Below are 19,168 nucleotides of genomic sequence, written 5' to 3' on the forward strand. Positions count from 1 at the left end.
ATCACATCACTGTACTCCAGCCTGGGTGACAGAGCAAGACTCCATCAAAAAAAAAAAAAAAAAAAAAAAAAGTTTATTGGGGGAGAGATAAGGAGACCAAATATAAATATGCAAGTGTAAGTACTTCATCCATTTCAACTCATTGTAACAGCACACTTTGATAAAATACCAGTAATTAACACAATCATACATCTCAGGCCAAAGCAAAAGATTAATTTACCTAAACACACACACACAACCCTAAATGTGTAAACTTATGAATTTCATGTTTTATAACAGGAAATAATAAAATTCGTTCTTTAGCCATTTTAAGTTCAACGATTTCAAAAGAAATAAATTACAATTTACTTTTTACTATGTGGAAGATTAGTATGATACAAGCTCTAACTACAGTTAAATCTCCCGTAATGAAGAAACTATGATCCCCAAAGATTCAGTAACATAAAACAAAGGGTTGGATTACTGTGAGATTAAAACGATAAAGGCAAGCCTGTACAACTAGTTAGTTAGGTGTCTTGGGCAATTCAAATTCATCTGGGCTCAGGCTGCAATTTGGCACCACCTGGTGGCAACTGTCCACTCTAGCCTCAGTGTACATCCGATCAGTTCTGAGTCCTTGGCTGGCTGGGGCATCCACAGGGCAGTCCCAATCCCAGGAATCCCCTGGTTAGGTAGTGTCCATTCTGATGTGGATAGGGGGCCAGAAGAACACTGGAGACAAGGACATCTGCTTTCAGTTTTCCTACTTCCAGAAACGGCTCTGTTGGTTGTTTCCCCACACAGCCTTACCAACCTACCCCTACCAACCACATTTATGTTACAATGGGATAAACTTTAAATATTTTTTTTTAAAGAACAGCAAAAACCTAAAAAAATTAGGAAATTTTCAAGAAGATTACATACCAAAGTTTATATGGCTATGTGGATTGCTTAGGAATAACCATAGAAAGTTCCCATACATTTTAAAGTTATTGTATCAGTCAACAAAAGCCTATTAAATCCACAACAGAATTGAACCACAGAACCAACAGTACTTATTTGTAAAACAGAAATAATACTATCTATATCACAGGCCTCTCTAATCCCCAGATCTTTCTCTTGAGGTTTAGATTCTTCTACAGTCAACTCTTTTATTTGTATATCCCACAGACACTTCAAGTGAAACAACTAAATTGATCATGTTTTCCTATTAAAGCTTTGTATTTTCTAGTGTTTTAAAAACTGTATCACTACCTACGCAGCTGTTTAATTCAGAAACCTCGCTGACATCCTTAATGAGTTCTCATCCCACCAATCCTATCTAGTAACTGAGTCCTGTTGGCTCTATCTCCTAGATAATTTTCCAACTTGGCCCATTTCTCTCATCTTTACTGCTACTAATCCAGTTCCATTATCACCTTTCATCTGGATAATGGAAATAACCTCTAAAAGTAGAGCCTCTCTAACAGGCTTATGCCATTCCAATCTATTCTCTACATTACAGTGATCTCTGGATATAAAATCAGATCATTTCATGCCTCTTCTTAAAATCTTTTAATTGTTCTCCATAGGTCTTACATAATGGTCCAAATGCATTCTTTGGGCCCATTTGCTGCTTCTCTTTCATCTCTTTTAACTCCCTGCCTCTCAGTCTATCCTTCAGCCATACCGAATTAATTTGTTCAAAAAGCTTAATTTTATCCTACTTTCAGGCTTTTATATATGCTATATATTGATTCTCCCAATTCCCTTTCCTTAATTCATAGTGTTAAAGCAAACTAAATATGGCCTTAAGAAAGATTCTGTACTTCTATATTTGAGTCTTTATTGATGAACTGCAATCTAACTTAATAGGCAGACAAGATAGAAAACCTAACTTGGGGGTATGTTCCTGGAACAACAGCTGAATCTTGGCCAACCCCAGCAGCCATACTTCAACCATTCATACACTGCTGAGTGTTCAAATAAGTTAAACATCAACCTATAACCAATCCAGCTGTTTCTGTATCTCACTTCTGATTTCTGTATGTCACTTTACTTTTTTTGTCTACAAATTTGTTGTGACCACGAGGCACCCCTGGAGTCTCTCTGAATCTGCTGTGATTCTGGAGGCTGCCTGATTTGCAAATCATTCATTGCTCAATTAAACTTTAAATTTAATGTGTCTGAAGTTTTACTTTTAATAGTAGTTTCAGTCAAAAGGGGCAGTTCTTCATTTGTGAAGTCTTCCCCAATTCCTTCCAATACTAGGTTAGATACACAGATGGTCTCATCTTTTATCCTATCATTTTGTCCACCATCATCATAACTTAGGATAATTGTTTCTCTATTTGTCTTTACCCTCCATTAGACTACCAGCTTTGTGAAGACAAAGGTCACCACTATCTATGATGTCTAGCATTTAGCTGGCATATGGTAGGTTTCAATAAATATTTGCAAAATACATTAATTTGTTGCTCTGGAAATTACATCAGGGTGCAAATGTAAAACTTTCCAACATAAAGCTTAGCATATAATAGGTAAATACCTCTTCTTTTAGTCTGCATTTTGAACTCTAAGAGCAAGTAAATCACAAGGTACAGGATCCTCCTTTCTAATGTAGGGCTGGGACGAAGTAAAATTTTGCCAAAGATAAAGAATGTCTTTGGAATTCTCTCTCCAATCTCTTAATAACTCTGCTGCCCTAAGCATGTACATTCATAAAACTGTCATACTTTTGTTATGAACATGAAGTGACAACTAAGTGCAAAAGCAAATGAATCTTAAAATCATAAGGTTACGTGAAGAAGTCACAAAAAATATATATGTATACAGCATAATTCCATTTATATAAGATACTAATATAATATGAAAAACTAAACTATATTGTGCGGAGATGTTTATTTACTGGAAACACAGATAATAAAAGTATAAGGAGAAGCAAGGAAGTTATTAGCATAACAGAATAGCAGTTATGGAAGAAAGGAGTTAAGCAGAAAGAGTCTCAAGGACATTTCTGTAGTGCTGCATTATTCTACTTCTTTATAATTATTTATTTAATGAACATTAGGAAATTTTCTCTGAACATCTTTTATTTTATACACATACATACGAACATATATGGTCAAAAAACAGAACAATCATAACATAGTAACTAAAGTAAAAAATAATGCTATTTAAAGAGTGGTCCAATATTTCTTTGAGCTACTTGGAACAATTATTTTCTCAGGATTCAACATATGAAGGCTAGCTTAGGACTTCAAAAGCCTTATTCACAGAAAAGACTATGGTGCTCCTACTAGTAATTGGATATTCAAATATTAAAATATAAACTAAATGTAAACAAATGCAGAAGTGTTATTCTTTCCAAGATAAAAAATGTTAGTTTAAAAATTAATATGTCAAAACATTTTTTAAGAACATGTATACTTTCTCCTGGTATGCGTACGTATTTGCTGGTGCCCAAAGCATATTTTTAGTTTGTCTACTGCTAAGATAGTACTGAATGATCACTTAGAATTTTCATATTTTGAAATTCTTTGCTATTTTCATTGAAAATATAATCCTAGATTATAAATGACATAATTATTTTAAAGCTCAAATAAGAGAAGAACAAGAAAAAACAGAAGAGTATAATCACAAAATATTTGTTGAATGCACAAATGAATGATTTATTTTGCATTCAGTGAAGTTCATGTTAATTTCCTTTGGCATATACTTCTATGCAGACTTTCAAAAAAGATCAAACAGGTAGAAAAGATCTATGCAAGCCAAATTTATGAGGAAAATAATAATCTGATTTTCAGGAAAGTCATTTTTATGACTTTCTACTAAGTCATATTTAGCAAAAATCCTAAAAAAGTTCTGTCATAAACTGTATATCTACTCTCTTATCATCACAAACATTTTTACCCAAGAACAAAGAAACCCAAGAACAAAATCATACCCCTCAGAGGCAATAGCATAAACATCTCTACCAACCTGCTACATTAAATAACAATTTAACAGTAATTTAAAAAATATCTTTGCTAATTTATTACCAAAGGATGATTCTACATATATAGTTTTTATAGTAGTAGCCAACTTATAAATACTATAATACAGCAGCTTTTTTCTCTGGAATTGAGGGGTGGACGTACCAAATTTTCTGCTACTATATTCTTAGTAGAAATGACATGTTACAATGCTATTACAGATTAAGTCTGATTTAAAGCCTTGCCGACAACAATCAAAATATCATATAAGCAAATCAGTGCTGATAAACTAGTATCACAAGTCAATTTCAAAATAATTTTCTTATTAAAATATAAACTTTCAAAAACCACTCTATAACAATGGCATAAAAATATCTGCCACTGAAATAAATAGTATTTATTTTTCCCGAATTCTGCCAATCACTAACCAGGTGAGCCTAATATTTACTGATCTAAAAGTAACTGCATGAATGAAAACGATACTACTTCAGGATTACCTAATATGACATCTTTCACAGCCAGCAGCTAAATGAGGCATGTGTATATTTCAAATTACTATTCTAGTTTTAAAAAGTTTCCAGGAGAAATTGTTGGTATAATACAGGAAGAACTGGTATTTCAGTACTCTTTACTTTTCATCTGTCTTCAATCTGAACTGAAGCAAATGCAAAAAGAGAAGTCACTAGTGTAAAAAAAAGACATAACAGGAGGCTGAGCACGGTGGCTCATGCCTGCAATCCCAGCACTTTGGGAGGCCGAGGCAGGTAGATCACGAGGCCAGGAGATCGAGACCATCCTGACTAACCCCATCTCTACTAAAAATACAAAAAATAGCCGGGTGTACTGGCAGGCGCCTGTAGTCCCAGCTACTCAGGAGACTGAGGCAGGAGAATGGTGTGAACCCAGGAGGCGGAGCTTGCAGTGAGCCGAGATCACACCACTGCACTCCAGTGCAGTGAGACTCCATCTTAAAAAAAAAAAAAAAAAAAAAAGACATAACAGGAATAACAGAGCAAAAAGGTTAGTCTAGTAAATCTTGTTCTAAGGCTTTACAACTTTCACGTTCTCATTATATTTAGATTTCTATTTATGACAAGTTTTCTTTAATGTATTCAAAAAGACATTATATAATAGAAATAGCATTTAATTTCAATAAAGCTTCTATAACCTCCCAAGATAAATAAGATACCACACAAGCATTTTGTTTTTTACCTGTTTTCTCGTTCATACATTTCCCTAGAGGCATTTCGAAGTTGATCAATTTCTTGGTTGGTTTTCAATCTGATTTGTTCTAGTTCATCATGTAGTTTATTTTCATATTCTGTTTTATAATGGTCTCTGAAGGAGACAAAAGGAACAACCATAAATTTTCTTTTGAAACAAATAGGCTTTTGTACTCTATATAAGATTTTAATACCTTTCATCGAGTATGCTCTATAAACTATGTTACCTGAAAAACTTAACTATTAAGTATAAAATTTTATAATTCCTAAAAATACTGTTCCTAACTAGTATGATCTAAGATTTCAACCTGTTAAACATTATTTTCCAAAAGACTTAATTACTATATGAAAACTTAGTAATTCATGTGGGATAACTATTCATCTTCCAAAACACTTTTCTAGTAGTTTTAATGCATATGGTTGAAGCTTATTTTAAAATTGAGAATGTCCTTCATTTTAAAATAATAATCTGGTAGGATGATGTTGAGAGATGAATAATATTACAAAAATATAAAAATGAAATGACTCTGAGTCTATGAATCCTTTGCTTCCAAGCATGACAACCACAGCCACACCAGGATCTGTTAGCCAAGTCAAAGTATTATATAGGGTATGAAAAACTACTACAGGCTAGGAAAAAATTATGAATCTGTGAACTCTTTAAAAGTAAAATTTACCTTTACCTTTAAGATAAAATTTGTTGTGTTTTAGTATTTTTTCTTTTTTTCTTAAAGAGATAATGCCTTGCTCTGTAACTCAGGATGAAGTACAGTGGCGCATTAATCATGTAACCCTGATCTCCTGGGCTCAAGCCATCTTCCTGCCCCAGCCTCCCGAGTAAGCAGGACTACAGGTGCTTGACATTGTGCCTTGATAATTTAAAAACTTTTTTTATAGAGACAGGATTTTCTATGTTGCCCAGGCTGGTCTCAAACTTCTGGCCTCGAGCAATCCTCCGGCCTTGGCCTCACAAAGTGCTGGGATTACAGGTGTGAGCCGCTGCACCCAGCATATTTGTTTTTGGTATGTTGATAAGAATAATTCAAGGGTTATAAAAGTTATTAGTATTAAGGTACTTTAGTAACTTCTACACATCTAGTAGAAGAAAGAAGGCAGGACCAAAACATAGGGAGTCTCATCGAAGGGCATATAAGTTAAAACAGAATGTGATACTACCTCCTCATAATTCTTTTACATTTCACATAGGAAATCATTAGCATACTGAGATTTTCTTCCAAAATATACTTCTATAGAGATACTTTCATACTTTCCTTTAAAACATACTTCCATAGAGATATTAGTCATAGGAATTTAAAAAATTATGTCACAAATAAAAAAACAGTCATAGCATATATTTATCTATCTAAAAGAAATAGGCTTTTGGTATTGCTGAAAAAAGCCACAGTGTCTTTTAAAAAACCAACTAGAAAGGTATATCATATAAGAAAATAAAATAGACAGATAAAACCCCCATCTCCCTGGGACAGAGCACCTGGGGAAAGGGGTGCCTGTGGGTGCAGCTTCAGCAGACTTAAATGTCCCTGCCCAACAGTTTCTGAAGAGAGCAGTGGATGTCCCGGCACAGCGTTCAAGCTTGCTAAGGGTCAGATTGCCTCCTCAAGTGGGTCCCTGATCCCCATGTATCCCAACTGGGAGATACCTCCCAGTAGGGGCCAGCAGACACCTCATACAGGAGAGCTCTGGCTGGCATCTGGCAGGTGCCCCTCTGGGAAGAAGCTTCCAGAGGAAAGATCAGGCAACAATCTTTGCTGTTCTGCAGCCTCTGCTGGTGATACCCAGGCAAACAGGGTTGGCAGTGGACCTTCAGCAAACTCCAGCAGGTCAGCAGCAAAGGGGCCTGTCAGAAGGAAAATTAACAAACAGAAAGGAATAGCACGTCTACTCAAAGACACTCAAAGACCCATCTGAAGGTTACCAACATCAAAGACGAATAGTAGATAAATCCACAAAGATGGGGAGACACCAGTGCAAAAAGGCTGAAAGTTCAAAAAACCAGAATGCCTCTTTTCCTCCAAAGGACAACAACTCATCGCTAACAGGGGAACAAAACTGGACAGTGAATGAGTTTCACGAATTGACAGAAGTAGGCTTCAGAAGGTGGGTAATAACAAACTCCTCCGAGCTAAAGGAGCATGTTCTAACCCAATGCAAGGAAGCTAAGGACCTTGAAAAAAAGGATAGACAAATTGCTAACTAGAATAATCAGTGTAGAGAAGAACATAAATAACCTGATGGAGCTGAAAAACACAGCATGAGAACTTCATGAAGCACACACAAGTTTCAATAGCCAAATCGATCAAGTGGAAGAAAGGATATCAGTGACTGAAGATCAACTTAATGAAATAAGAAGAGAAGACAAAATTAGAGACAAAATAATAAAAAGGAATGAACAAAGCCTCCAAGAAATATGGGACTACTTGAAAAGCCCAAATCTACGTTTGATTGGTGTACCCGAAAGTGATGGGGAGAATGGAACCAAGTTGGAAAACACTTCAGGATATTATCCAAGGGAACTTCCCCAACCTAGCAAGACAGGCCAACACTCAAATCTAGGAAATACAGAGAACATCACAAAGATATTCCTTGAGAAGAGCAACCCCAAGATACACAAAGATACTCCTTGAGAAGAGCAGCCCCAACACACATAATCGTCAGATTCACCAAGGTTGAAATGAAGGAAAAAATGTTAAGAGCAGCCAGAGAGAAAGGTCGGGTTACCCACAAAAGGAAGGAAGCCCATCAGACTAACAGTGGATCTCTCTGCAGAAACCCTACAAGCCAGAAGAGAGTGGGGGCCAATATTCAACATTTTTAAAGAAAAGAATTTTCAGCCCAGAATTTCATATCCAGCCAAACTAAGCTTTGTAAGGGAAGGAGAAATAAAATCCTTTACAGACAAGCAAATCCTGAGAGATTCTGTCACCACCAGGCCTGCCTTATAAGAGCTCCTGGAGGAAGCACTAAACATGGAAAGGAACAACTGGTACCAGCCACTGCAAAAACATAACCAAATTGTAAAGACCATCAACACTATGAAGAAACTGCATCAACTAACGGGCAATACAACCAGCTAGCATCATGACAGGATCAAATTTACACATAACAATATTAACCTTAAACGTAAACAGGCTAAATGCCCCAATTAAAAGACACAGACTGGCAAATTGGATAAAGAGTCAAGACCTATGAGTATGCTGTATTCAGGAGACACATCTCACGTGCAAAGACACATAAAGGCTCAAAATAAAGGGATGGAGGAATATTTACCAAGCAAATGGAAAGCAGGAAAAAAAAAAAAAAAGCAGGAATTGCCATTCTAATCTCTGATAAAACAGACTCTAAACCAACAAAGATCAAAAGAGACAAAGAAGGGCATTACATAATAGTAAAGAGATCAATGCAGCTAGAAGAGCTAACTATCCTAAATATATATGCACCCAATACAGGAGCACCCAGATTCATAAAGGAAGTTCTTAGAGACCTACAAACAGACCTAGATTCCCATGCAACAATGGTGGGAGACTTTAACACCCCACCATCAATATTAGACTGATCAATGAGACAGAAAATTAACAAGGATATTCAGGACTTGAACTCAGATCTGGACCAAGCAGACCTAATAGACATCTACAGAACTCTCCACCCCAAATCAACAGAATATACATTCTTCTCAACACCACATCATACTTACTCTAAAATTGACCACATAATTGGAAGTAAAACACTCCTCAGCAATGCAAAAGAATGGAAATCATAACAAACTGTCTCTCAGACCACAGTGCAATCAAACTAGAACTCAGGATTAATAAACTCACTCAAAAGCGCACAACTACATGGAAACTGAACAATCTGCTCCTGAATGACTACTGGGTAAACAACAAAATGAAGGCAAAAATAAAGATGTTCTTTAAAACCAATGAGAACGAAGACACAATGTACCAGAATCTCTGGGCCACATGTAAAGCAGTGTGTAGAGGGAAATTTATAGCACTAAATGCCCACAAGAGGAGGCAGGAAAGATCTAAAATTGACACCCTAACATCAAAATTAAAAGGACTAGAGAAGCAAGAGCAAACAAATTCAAAATCTAGCAGAAGACAAGAAATAACTAAGATCAGAGCAGAACTGAAGGAGATAGAGACACGAAAAACCCTTCAAAAAATCAATGAATCCAGGAGCTGTTTTTTTTGTAAAGACCAACAAAATAGACAGACCGCTAGCTAGACTAATAAAGAAGAAGGGAGAGAAGAACCAAACGGACACAACAAAAAATGAAAAAGGGGAGATCACCACTGATACCACAGAAATAAAAACTACCATCAGAGAATACTATAAACACCACTATGCAAATAAACTAGAAAATCTAAAAGAAATGGATAAATTCCTGGACACATACACCCTCCCAAGTCTAAACCAGGAAGAAGTCGAATCCCTGAATAAACTAATAACAAGTTCCGAAATTGAGGCAGTAATAGCCTACCAACCGAAAAAAAAAAAAAAAAAACCAGGATGACACAGATTCCCAGACGAATTCTACCAGAGGTACAAGGAGGAGCTGGTACCATTCCTTCTGAAACTATTCCAAACAACAGAAAAAGAGGGAATCCTCCCCAACTCATTTTATGAGGCCAGCATCATCCTGATACCAAAACCTGGCAGAGACACAACAAAAAAAGAAAATTTCAGGCCAATATCCCTGATGAACATTGATGCAAAAATCCTCAATAAAATACTGGCAAACCAAATCCAGCAGCATATCAAAAAGCTTATCCACCACGATCAAATTGGCTTCATACCTGGGATGCAAGGCTGGTTCAACATACACAAATCAATAAACGTAATCCATCACATAAACAGAACCAATCACAAAAACCACGATTATCTCAATAGATGCAGAAAAGGCCTTTGACAAAATTTACCACCCCTTCATGCTAAAAACTCTCAATAAACTGGGTATCGATGGAATGTATCTCAAAATAATAAGAGCTATTTATGACAAACCTACAGCCAGTATCATATCGAATGGGCAAAAACTGGAAGCATTCCCTTTGAAAACTGGCACGAGACAAGCATGCCCTCTCTCACCCCTCCTATTCAACACAGTATTGGAAGTTCTGGCCAGGGCCATCAGGAAAGAGAAAGAAATAAAGGGTATTCAACTAGGAAGAGAGAAAGTCAACTTGTCTCTGTTTGCAGATGACACGATTGTATATTTGGAAAACCCCATCGTCTCAGTCTAAAATCTATTTATGCTGATAAGCAACTTCAGCAAAGTCTCAGGATACAAAATTAATGTGCAAAAATCACAAGCATTCCTATGCACCAATAACAGACCGCGAGCCAAATCATGAATAAATTCCCATTCACAATTGCTACTAAGAGAATAAAATACCTAGGAATACAACTTACAAGGGATATGAAGGACCTTTTCAAGGAGAACTACAAACCACTGCCCAAAGAAATACGAGGGGACATAAACAAATGGAAAAACATTCCATGCTCATGGATGGGAAGAATCAATATTGTGAAAATGGCCATAACGCCCAAATTTATACATTCAATGCTATCCCCATCAAACTACCAATGACTTTCTCCACAGAATTGGGAAAAACTACTTTAAAGTTCATATGGAACCAAAAAAGAGCCCACATAGCCAAGACAATTCTGGGCAAGAAGAACAAAGCTGGAGGCATCCCATTACCTGACTTCAAACTACACTACAAGGCTACAGTAACAAAAACAGCATGGTACTGGTACCAAAACAGATATATAGACCAATGGAACAGAACAAAGGCCTCAAAAATAACACCACACATCTATAACCATCTGATCTTTGACAAATCTGACACAAACAAGCAATGGGGAAAAGATTCCCTATTTAATAAATGTTGTTGGGAAAACTGGCTAGCCATATGCAGAAAACTGAAACTGACCCCTTCCTCACACCTTAAACAAAAATCAACTCAAGATGAATCAAAGACTTAAACATAAGACTTAGGATTATAAAAATCCTACAAGAAAACCTGGGCAATACCATTCAGGATGTAGGCATGGGCGAAGACTTCATGTCTAAAACACCAAAAGCAACGGCCCCAAAAGCCAAAATTGATAAATGGGATCTAATTAAACTAAAGAGCTTCTGCACAGTGAAAGAAACTATCATCAGAGTGAACAGGGAAACTCCAGAACGGGAGAAAATTCTTGCAATCTATCCATCTGACAAAGGGCTAATATCCTGAATCTACAAAGAACTTAAATAAATTTACAAGAAAAAAACAATCCCATCAAAAAGTGGGCAAAGGATATAGACACTTCTCAAAAGAAAACATTTACGTAGCCAACAGACATATGAACAAATGCTCATCATCACTGATCATTAAAGAAATGCAAATCAAAACCACAATGAGATACCATCTCATTCCAGTTGGAATGGCAATCATTAAAAAGTCGGGAAACAGAGATGCTGGAGAGCATGTGGAGAAACAGGAATGCTTTTACAGTGTTGGTGGGAGCGTAAATTAGTTCAACCATTGTGGAAGACAGTATGGCAATTCCTCAAGGATCTAGAACTAGAACTATCATTTGACCCAGCAATCCCATTACTGGGTATATGTCCAAAGGATTATAAATCATTCTACTATAAAGACACATGCACACGTACGTTTACTGCAGCACTGTTCACAATAGCAAAGACTTGGAACTGACGCAAATGTCCTTCAATAATAGACTGGATAAAGAAAATGTGGCACATATACACCATGGAATACTATATAGCCATAAAAAAGGATGAGTTCATGTCCTTTGTAGGGACATGGATGAAGCTGGAAAACATCATTCTCAGCAAACTATCACAAGAACAGAAAACCAAACACTGTCTTGTTCTCACTCATAAGTGGGAGTCGATCAATGAGAACACATGGACACAGGGAGGGGAACATCACACACTGGGGCCTGTCGGGGAGTGGGGGACTAGGGGAGGGATAACATTAGGAGAAATACCTAACGTAGGTGACGGGTGGATGGGTGCAGCAAACCACCATGACACGTGTATACCTATGTAACAAAACTGCACATTTTGCACATGCACCCCAGAACGTAAAGTATAATTAAAAAAGAAAAAAAGCAAACATATCTCACTTCATTTTTTAAATTCTTCTGCATTATTTGCAATCCAAATTATCCTAACAGATACATCAGCTCGTTACTATATTCAAGAAACGTGCCTAAAACCAAATGACAAAGTTTTAAAATAAAGGCACATGGGAAAATTACACCACGTAAATATATGCAAACAGAAAGCAGAAATGTCAAAATCAAAAAATAAAATAAAATAAAATAAAATAAAATAAAATAAAATAAAATTAGGTCTTATCTTAATATTGTCCTATAGACCTTAAAAAAAAATCACTAATCTTCCCCAAAGCCAAGAGCTCCCTCAAAGAAAATGTGTTAACTGATATCTATTTATGTGGGAAATAATGTAAATCTTGCCTGGATGCTATGTATTTTTCATACATCTCTTCTCTAGCCTTTTTGGTTTCTTCAAGTTGAGTTTGAAGTCTTTCAAGGCGATCCTCTTCGTGAGCACAGCGAACGCTAAGCTCCATATTTTGGCGATTGAGATATTCTTTATCCTTTTGTAGTAGAGTAACAGTCTGCTGTAACGTGGCTACCTACATACATGTAGAAACAAAAAGTATCCAGAGTGATACCATCTTACTTTTCAATGTTGACTGTATTAATTTCTTTCCTTCATGTTTTCATTCCATGAAAATTTTCCTTTTAAAAAGGGCTAATTCTTGGCATGCAACTTTTAAAAATATAAAAATAGCTACTAAAAGTCTCTTTTTGGGGCTGGGCATGGTTGCTCATGCCTGTAATCCCAGCACTTTGGGAGGCCAAGGCAGGTAGATCATTTGAGGTCAGGAGTTCGAGACCAGCCTGCCCAACATGATGAAACCCTGTCTCTACTAAAAATGCAAAAATTAGCAGGGCATCGTGGCACATGCCTGCAATCCCAGCTACTCAGGAGGCTGAGGCAGGAGAATCGTTTGAACCTGGGAGGCAGAGGTTGCAGTGAGCCTCTTAAGATCACACCACTGTACTACAGCCTGGCCAACAGGGTAAGACTCCTGTCAAAAAAAAAAAAAAGTAAAAGTTAAAAAATAAAAAAAAAAAGTCTCTTTTTGGGAGGAACTACATAACAAAAAAAAGTCTCTGCCTCAAATCTACTCCGGGCTATTTTTTTCACTAATACTATACAATTCAATATAAGTGACTCTATTCATAAGCTTACCTCTTTTGATAATTCACTTCGTTCTTTTGTTTGAATTATGTGAGAGGCTTCAAGTATTTCATGTTTTCTCCTAAGCTCAATTACTTCCTGCTCAAGTGCATCACGTTCACTATTAAAAAATTCCAACAGACATGTAAATTTTACATCCCCTTTTACAGTTAACACTTTAAAAGGGTTGACTATGCATGAAGATGCTGAATAGAGACACTAGCAATGGGGCTTGAGTGTAATTCCATGAACTATAAAGTATCTACTTTTCAGATTTAGAAGGGACTCTGTTTCAGACCTTATTCAAATACATAAAAATCAATTTATTACCTTTAAGGAATAAATATATAAACTACATAATAATAAAACTTACTAACATACATTTGGTATTTTTTCATTAGTCATCTTCAATCTTATCTTGAGGTCAAAACTTTTAAAGAATGTATACACGGCTCTAGGCTTTCAGTTCAGTTAAGGTAAAAAACCACAACTTATCATTCCGATTGCATAGTAGATACGTAGGCAGGCATTATTGTGACTATTTCATTCACAAACTGTTTATGATTACCTAAATTTTAATTTCCATTTTAAGACAAGTTCCCCAAAAAAGTTATAGCAAGAATTGGACTAAAACCTACAACAGACATTTTTAAAAATGAGCAGAGAAATCGATTTACTAACTCTTAACTACTTCCCTGCAGTCAGTAGTGCCTTTGCACTTTATTTCACTGACCCACCTGGTATTTCCAAAGAGAGGGCTGTTAGGAATTGTTTTCCTTTGCATCAGCTTTTCAAAAACGTTTAGAAAGCTTTCTTTTCCTCTAGTTAACAAAATATTATATTTATTGAAGAAAAGCTGAGCAAAGCACAAAATAACAATCACATACAAACCCAATAAGTAAAGATGACTATCAGTATTTCTATTCTGATACATATTACTACAAGTATTTTGTGCTTTTTTATTTTTAGAATGTTTAGATTATTTTTAATTTAAAAAATTAAAATTTCATTTTGTGCTTTTACATGCAATTTAAAAAAAAACCATTTTTTATACATTTTTTTTTTTTAATGAGATGGGGGTCTCACTGTTGTCACCCAGGCTGGACTGGAACTACTGCACTCAAGTGATCCTCCTGCCTCAGCCTGCCAGATAGCCAGGACTACAGGTTCATGCCACCATGTGCCTGACTGATTTAATTTTTTTGTTTTTGTTTTTGGAAAGACGGTCTTGCTGTCTTGCCGTGGCTAGTCTTAAAATCCTGGGCTCAAGTGACCCTCCTGCCTGCGCTTCTGAAAGCACTAGGATTATAGACATGACACGCTGTACTCAGCCTGGTTCTTTTTAATACTTTTACTTACCAATCATTAATACTGTTGTATTTGTTTTGTAATATTAACTAAATATTACTTTGTTATATTTCTTCAATTCCTCTCTCTTGTTAATATATGTGAATATGTGCAGCTGTCTAATGGTATATGTAGAGAATGGGTTCCAGACCCACCCCCACAACCTGAATACGCAAATCTGTACACGCTGAAGTCCTGCAGTTGTTGCAGATCCCACCAGTCAGTCAGTCAGTCCTCTGTATATTAAGGTTTCACATCCCATGAAAATTGTATTTTCAGCTGGTGTTACGCTGATAAAAACCTGAATATAAGTGGACCCCCTGTTGGCCAAGGGTCATGTATCTACATGTGTATATATACCGACACACACATACTCATACATGTGCACTTGTTTCCTCAACTGAGACATTAGGTCCCTTTATCCTTAAATAAATCAGTGTGAATTTACTAAGATTAAAGATAGCCTCTTATATAATCACAGTATAATTATCACACTCAGGAGACTTAGCCCTAAGACAATATTATTATCTAATATACAATCCATTTTCAAATTTTGTCAATTATCTCCCAAAATGCCCTTTGTGAAATATTTTTTTCCCTGAGCCAAGGATCTATCACCATAATGGTAATCCAAGCATCTATTATCATAACATTGTAATCTATTACCATGCAGCTAGATGTCATGTGGTTTTCGTCTCCTTTAACCTTTAAGAGTTCTTAGTTTTCCTGGTGTTTTATGACTTTTTATAGAGCACAGGCTAACTGCATCATAGAATGTTCCTTAATTTTCACTTGTCAGAAGTTTCTTTACTATTAGATTCAGGTTAGGCACTTGGGCAGGAATACTACAGAAATGATTCTCAGATAGAGAAATGCATTCTCAGTGTATTATATGAAGATGTACTGAGGTATGTGATGTCAGTTTATCCCATTATTGGTGATAGTAACTTTGATCACTAGGTTAAGGTAGCATCTGCCAGAGTTTAACTATAAAGGTATCCTTTTGCCCTTTAAAATTAATAATTGTGAAGAGATGCTTTGTGTAAATATCCTATTCCCTAACATACTTTTACTTGATGGTTTTATGTTCCAATGATGATTCTGAATCAATATTATTATGCGGCTACAAAATGGTCATTCTTACATGCATATACATTTATTGGTTGGCATTCAACCATAAAGATCCTCTTTCCCAAAAAGGATATAAATATATTTATTACCACTGAACTGTACACTTAAAAAGTGGTAAAGATGATATATTAAAAAAAATTTTAAGATCCCTTTCTGTATTTATTATTAGCCTGCACTTAAAAACTCTTATTCTATTCAATGGACTATAATTCATCATTGTCACTATTTATTTCAAGTTTGCCATATTTAGCCAGTTGGCACCTCTTCAAACTGGCTGTTGCAGTGTTGAATTGGAATTAGAAGTATCAACGTGGGCTGGGTGCAGTGGCTCATGCCTGTAATATCAGCACTTTAGGAGGCCAAGGTGGGCAGATTACCTGAGGTCAGGAGTTCAAGGCCAGTCTGGCCAACCATGGCCAACATGGTGAAACCGTGTCTCTACTAACAAAAACAAACAAACAAACAAACAAAAAATATATATTAGCTGGGCATGGTGGTGCACACCTGTAGTCCCAGCTACTCGGGAGGCTGAGGCAGGAGAATCACTTGAACCTGGGAGGCAGAGGTTGCAGTGAGCCAAGATCATGCCACTGCACTCCAGCCTGGGTGACAAAGTGAGACTCCGTCTCAAAAAAAAAAAGAAGTATCAGTATGATCTCATCCATAGTGTGTTAAGCCTCCTCCTCATTCTCCCTCCACTGTCTCTGCCTACTCAAAGGGCCTAGAAATAATGACCAATGTAGCCATGACCACAGCATCCAAATCTTAATTTCTAAATAGCATTCCCCACTAAAAGAGATCAAGATTTCTTAGAGAAAAAGCTGAGGCAATGAAATTACAAAATGAACAAACAAAAACCAAAACTAGGAACTTTATGTTATGCCAGAAAATAAGGAACTGCTAGTAAAAAAAGTGATACATTCACATCTGATTTAATGATTTTAACTGCTACAAAAAAATATATTGCAGGATAAATCTCAATTTATTTTCCATTCTGCTTCTGAAAAGCATTTGAATTTATTTCAATAATGACACAATTAACATCCACACACCTGTTTCTTTTGTACATTTGTGAGAATTTACCCAGGGCATAAAAGGCTTGTTTTTTCTTCCCCAGTTTATCTTGTATTTCATGACCTGTCTGTTTTTAAACTCATTTCTTCTACTGAGTGAACTAAAAAGGGTGATAGTTTGAGTCCTTTCTTGTTTTCCTATTAATTTCTACCATAAAGATGCTTATCAACCTTTTTGATCAAGGCTACATTTTTCCTTCCTAAGCTTTTATTATAGTAAATGAAAACATATGTAAAAATAGAGGTGATATAATGAACACCCATGCTCCCATCACCCAAATTCAGTAATTAACAACTCATGACTCATCTTGTTTCCTTGAGCATCCATGGCCCTGGTGGATTATTCTGATGACTGCGCATTTTAGTTTTCCCTTTTTGTATTGTATCAGTCATTGATAGCGGCAGTGGGGACATCAAAATACCAACTGGTATCATCTTAGCATCACAATCTATTTAATTATTATTCTTTTTTATTTTATATTTTTAAAAGATGGGGTTTCACTCTGCCACCATGCTGGAGAGCAGTGGCATGATCATAGCTCACTGCAGCCATGAACTTCTGGGCTTAAGCAGTCCTCCCACCTCAACCTCCCATGCAGCTGGGACTAAAGGCATGTGCCACCATGCCTCTACTTTATTTTTAAATGCTTCTTTTGAACTCCAGCTTTATTCCAGAGCCCACTGAGCAGAGCTCTCAAGGATTTAAAGCTCCAATAATTATCATATTTTGGCATAACACCACATATATAAGAAATACCATGTGTCAATCATAATGGGAGTAGAAATGCCAATCTTCTATGCACAAATCTTTGCAAATTCACATATATTATGTAATTTATAATTTAAATTATGCAATTTAAATCATTCATTCATTTAACAAATATTCACTGAGTGACTACCACATTTTAAGAATTATTTCAGGTGGAGTGAACAATTAAGGTAAGGTCATTCCATTTATATTAGATACACAGTACATATATATTTAAAGGCTTTCATAAATATTTATTTGATCTTAGTTTATATAGTGCAGCTATCTGTATTAGCAACATCTCATAAAAGATGAAACTTAGGCTCAGAATGAAAAGAGATGTACCAGGGACACACAGCTAAGTAGTAGCTCATTAAATTACCGAACAAACAACAGAAAAGAATATTCGTTAAACAAAGGTATTTGTTATGGCTACCTAGTAGCAAATATTAGGAAATATATTCTCAGAAAGTGTCTTTTGTTTTTTTTTTTTTTTGAGAGAGTATGTGTCTTCTGTCAGGAAGGAACAGCTGAAAAAAACTTCCGGGAAAGCTGTTAAGCATTTAAATTGATTCCATTACATAAAAACAATCATCAAACAACCCTGAAAAAATATTTACACACGTGTGATTTTACTGGGTTTCTATCTTTGTTTACATTTTAAGACAGCAGTGACACCTAAATAAAACAAAAACAACCAATATAAAAATACAACATAAACCCAACAAACTGCTAAAACTGCATGCACTTGTGTAAAGAAGAATAAGGTAAAAGGTAAAATTAACGATTGTTGGTAAAAACTCAGGTGACTTTGATGCACGTTAAAATGGAGAACTACTACCACAGCCATTTTAACTACTTACCTCTTGACTTTATCATAGTTCTCTTGGCGGTAGTCACCTTGCTGAATTAACTGTTTTGTGTCTGCTAATTCTAAGGCCAAACGTTGACATCTAATTTGAACTTCAGAGTAGTTTTTTCTATCTTCCTCATATGTCTATAAATCAAAAGAATAATAACACATTTCAGACTAAACACTTAAAATAGTTGACCAAATTCTGTATTGAAGTCTTCTGTCAAGCTGTGATCGTCCTTGTAATTAAACAACAAAAAAAATCCTCGATTTTTAAATTTAGTAATTTTTCCCTACTCAAAGGCAAGTAATCTTAAGTTCACAGTGGTCTGTAAACTCAGTTGTTTAAAACTTAAACTGTTTTTCAAATTAAAAAATACAACAACTATGTTTTAGTTACTAGGCTAAAACATAAATGACTACAAATATTAAATGGCTTTTAAAAAACATTTACTGAGTTACTACTATCAGATGCTAAAGATACAGAAGCGAATAAAATACACTTCCTCTTCTTGAGTTTACAATTTAGAGATGAAAAGTCATATGGATATCAGTA

At 35.8% G+C, this 19,168-nt stretch overlaps 1 protein-coding gene across 10 annotated transcripts in view; it reads right to left on the reverse strand.

Annotated features, from left to right (window-relative positions):
• The window catches only part of LOC105481764 (progesterone immunomodulatory binding factor 1), a 282,457-nt gene that overhangs the window by 220,594 nt on the left and 42,695 nt on the right, over positions 1 to 19,168 (reverse strand). For all 10 annotated transcript variants that reach the window (XR_011614738.1, XR_003018029.2, XM_071081244.1 and 7 more), the window contains exons 6-9: positions 18,623 to 18,756; positions 13,473 to 13,581; positions 12,668 to 12,849; positions 5,145 to 5,270 (exon numbers count right to left, since the gene is read on the reverse strand). Coding sequence is in view for 8 of the 10 variants with exons in the window: in XM_071081244.1 (XP_070937345.1) it covers positions 5,145 to 5,270; positions 12,668 to 12,849; positions 13,473 to 13,581; positions 18,623 to 18,756 (551 nt within the window). In the remaining 2 variants the exon portion in view is untranslated. The remainder of the gene's footprint in view (positions 1 to 5,144; positions 5,271 to 12,667; positions 12,850 to 13,472; positions 13,582 to 18,622; positions 18,757 to 19,168) is intronic.

Source organism: Macaca nemestrina, chromosome 16, assembly GCF_043159975.1.
Source record: "Macaca nemestrina isolate mMacNem1 chromosome 16, mMacNem.hap1, whole genome shotgun sequence".
NCBI lineage: Eukaryota > Metazoa > Chordata > Mammalia > Primates > Cercopithecidae > Macaca > Macaca nemestrina.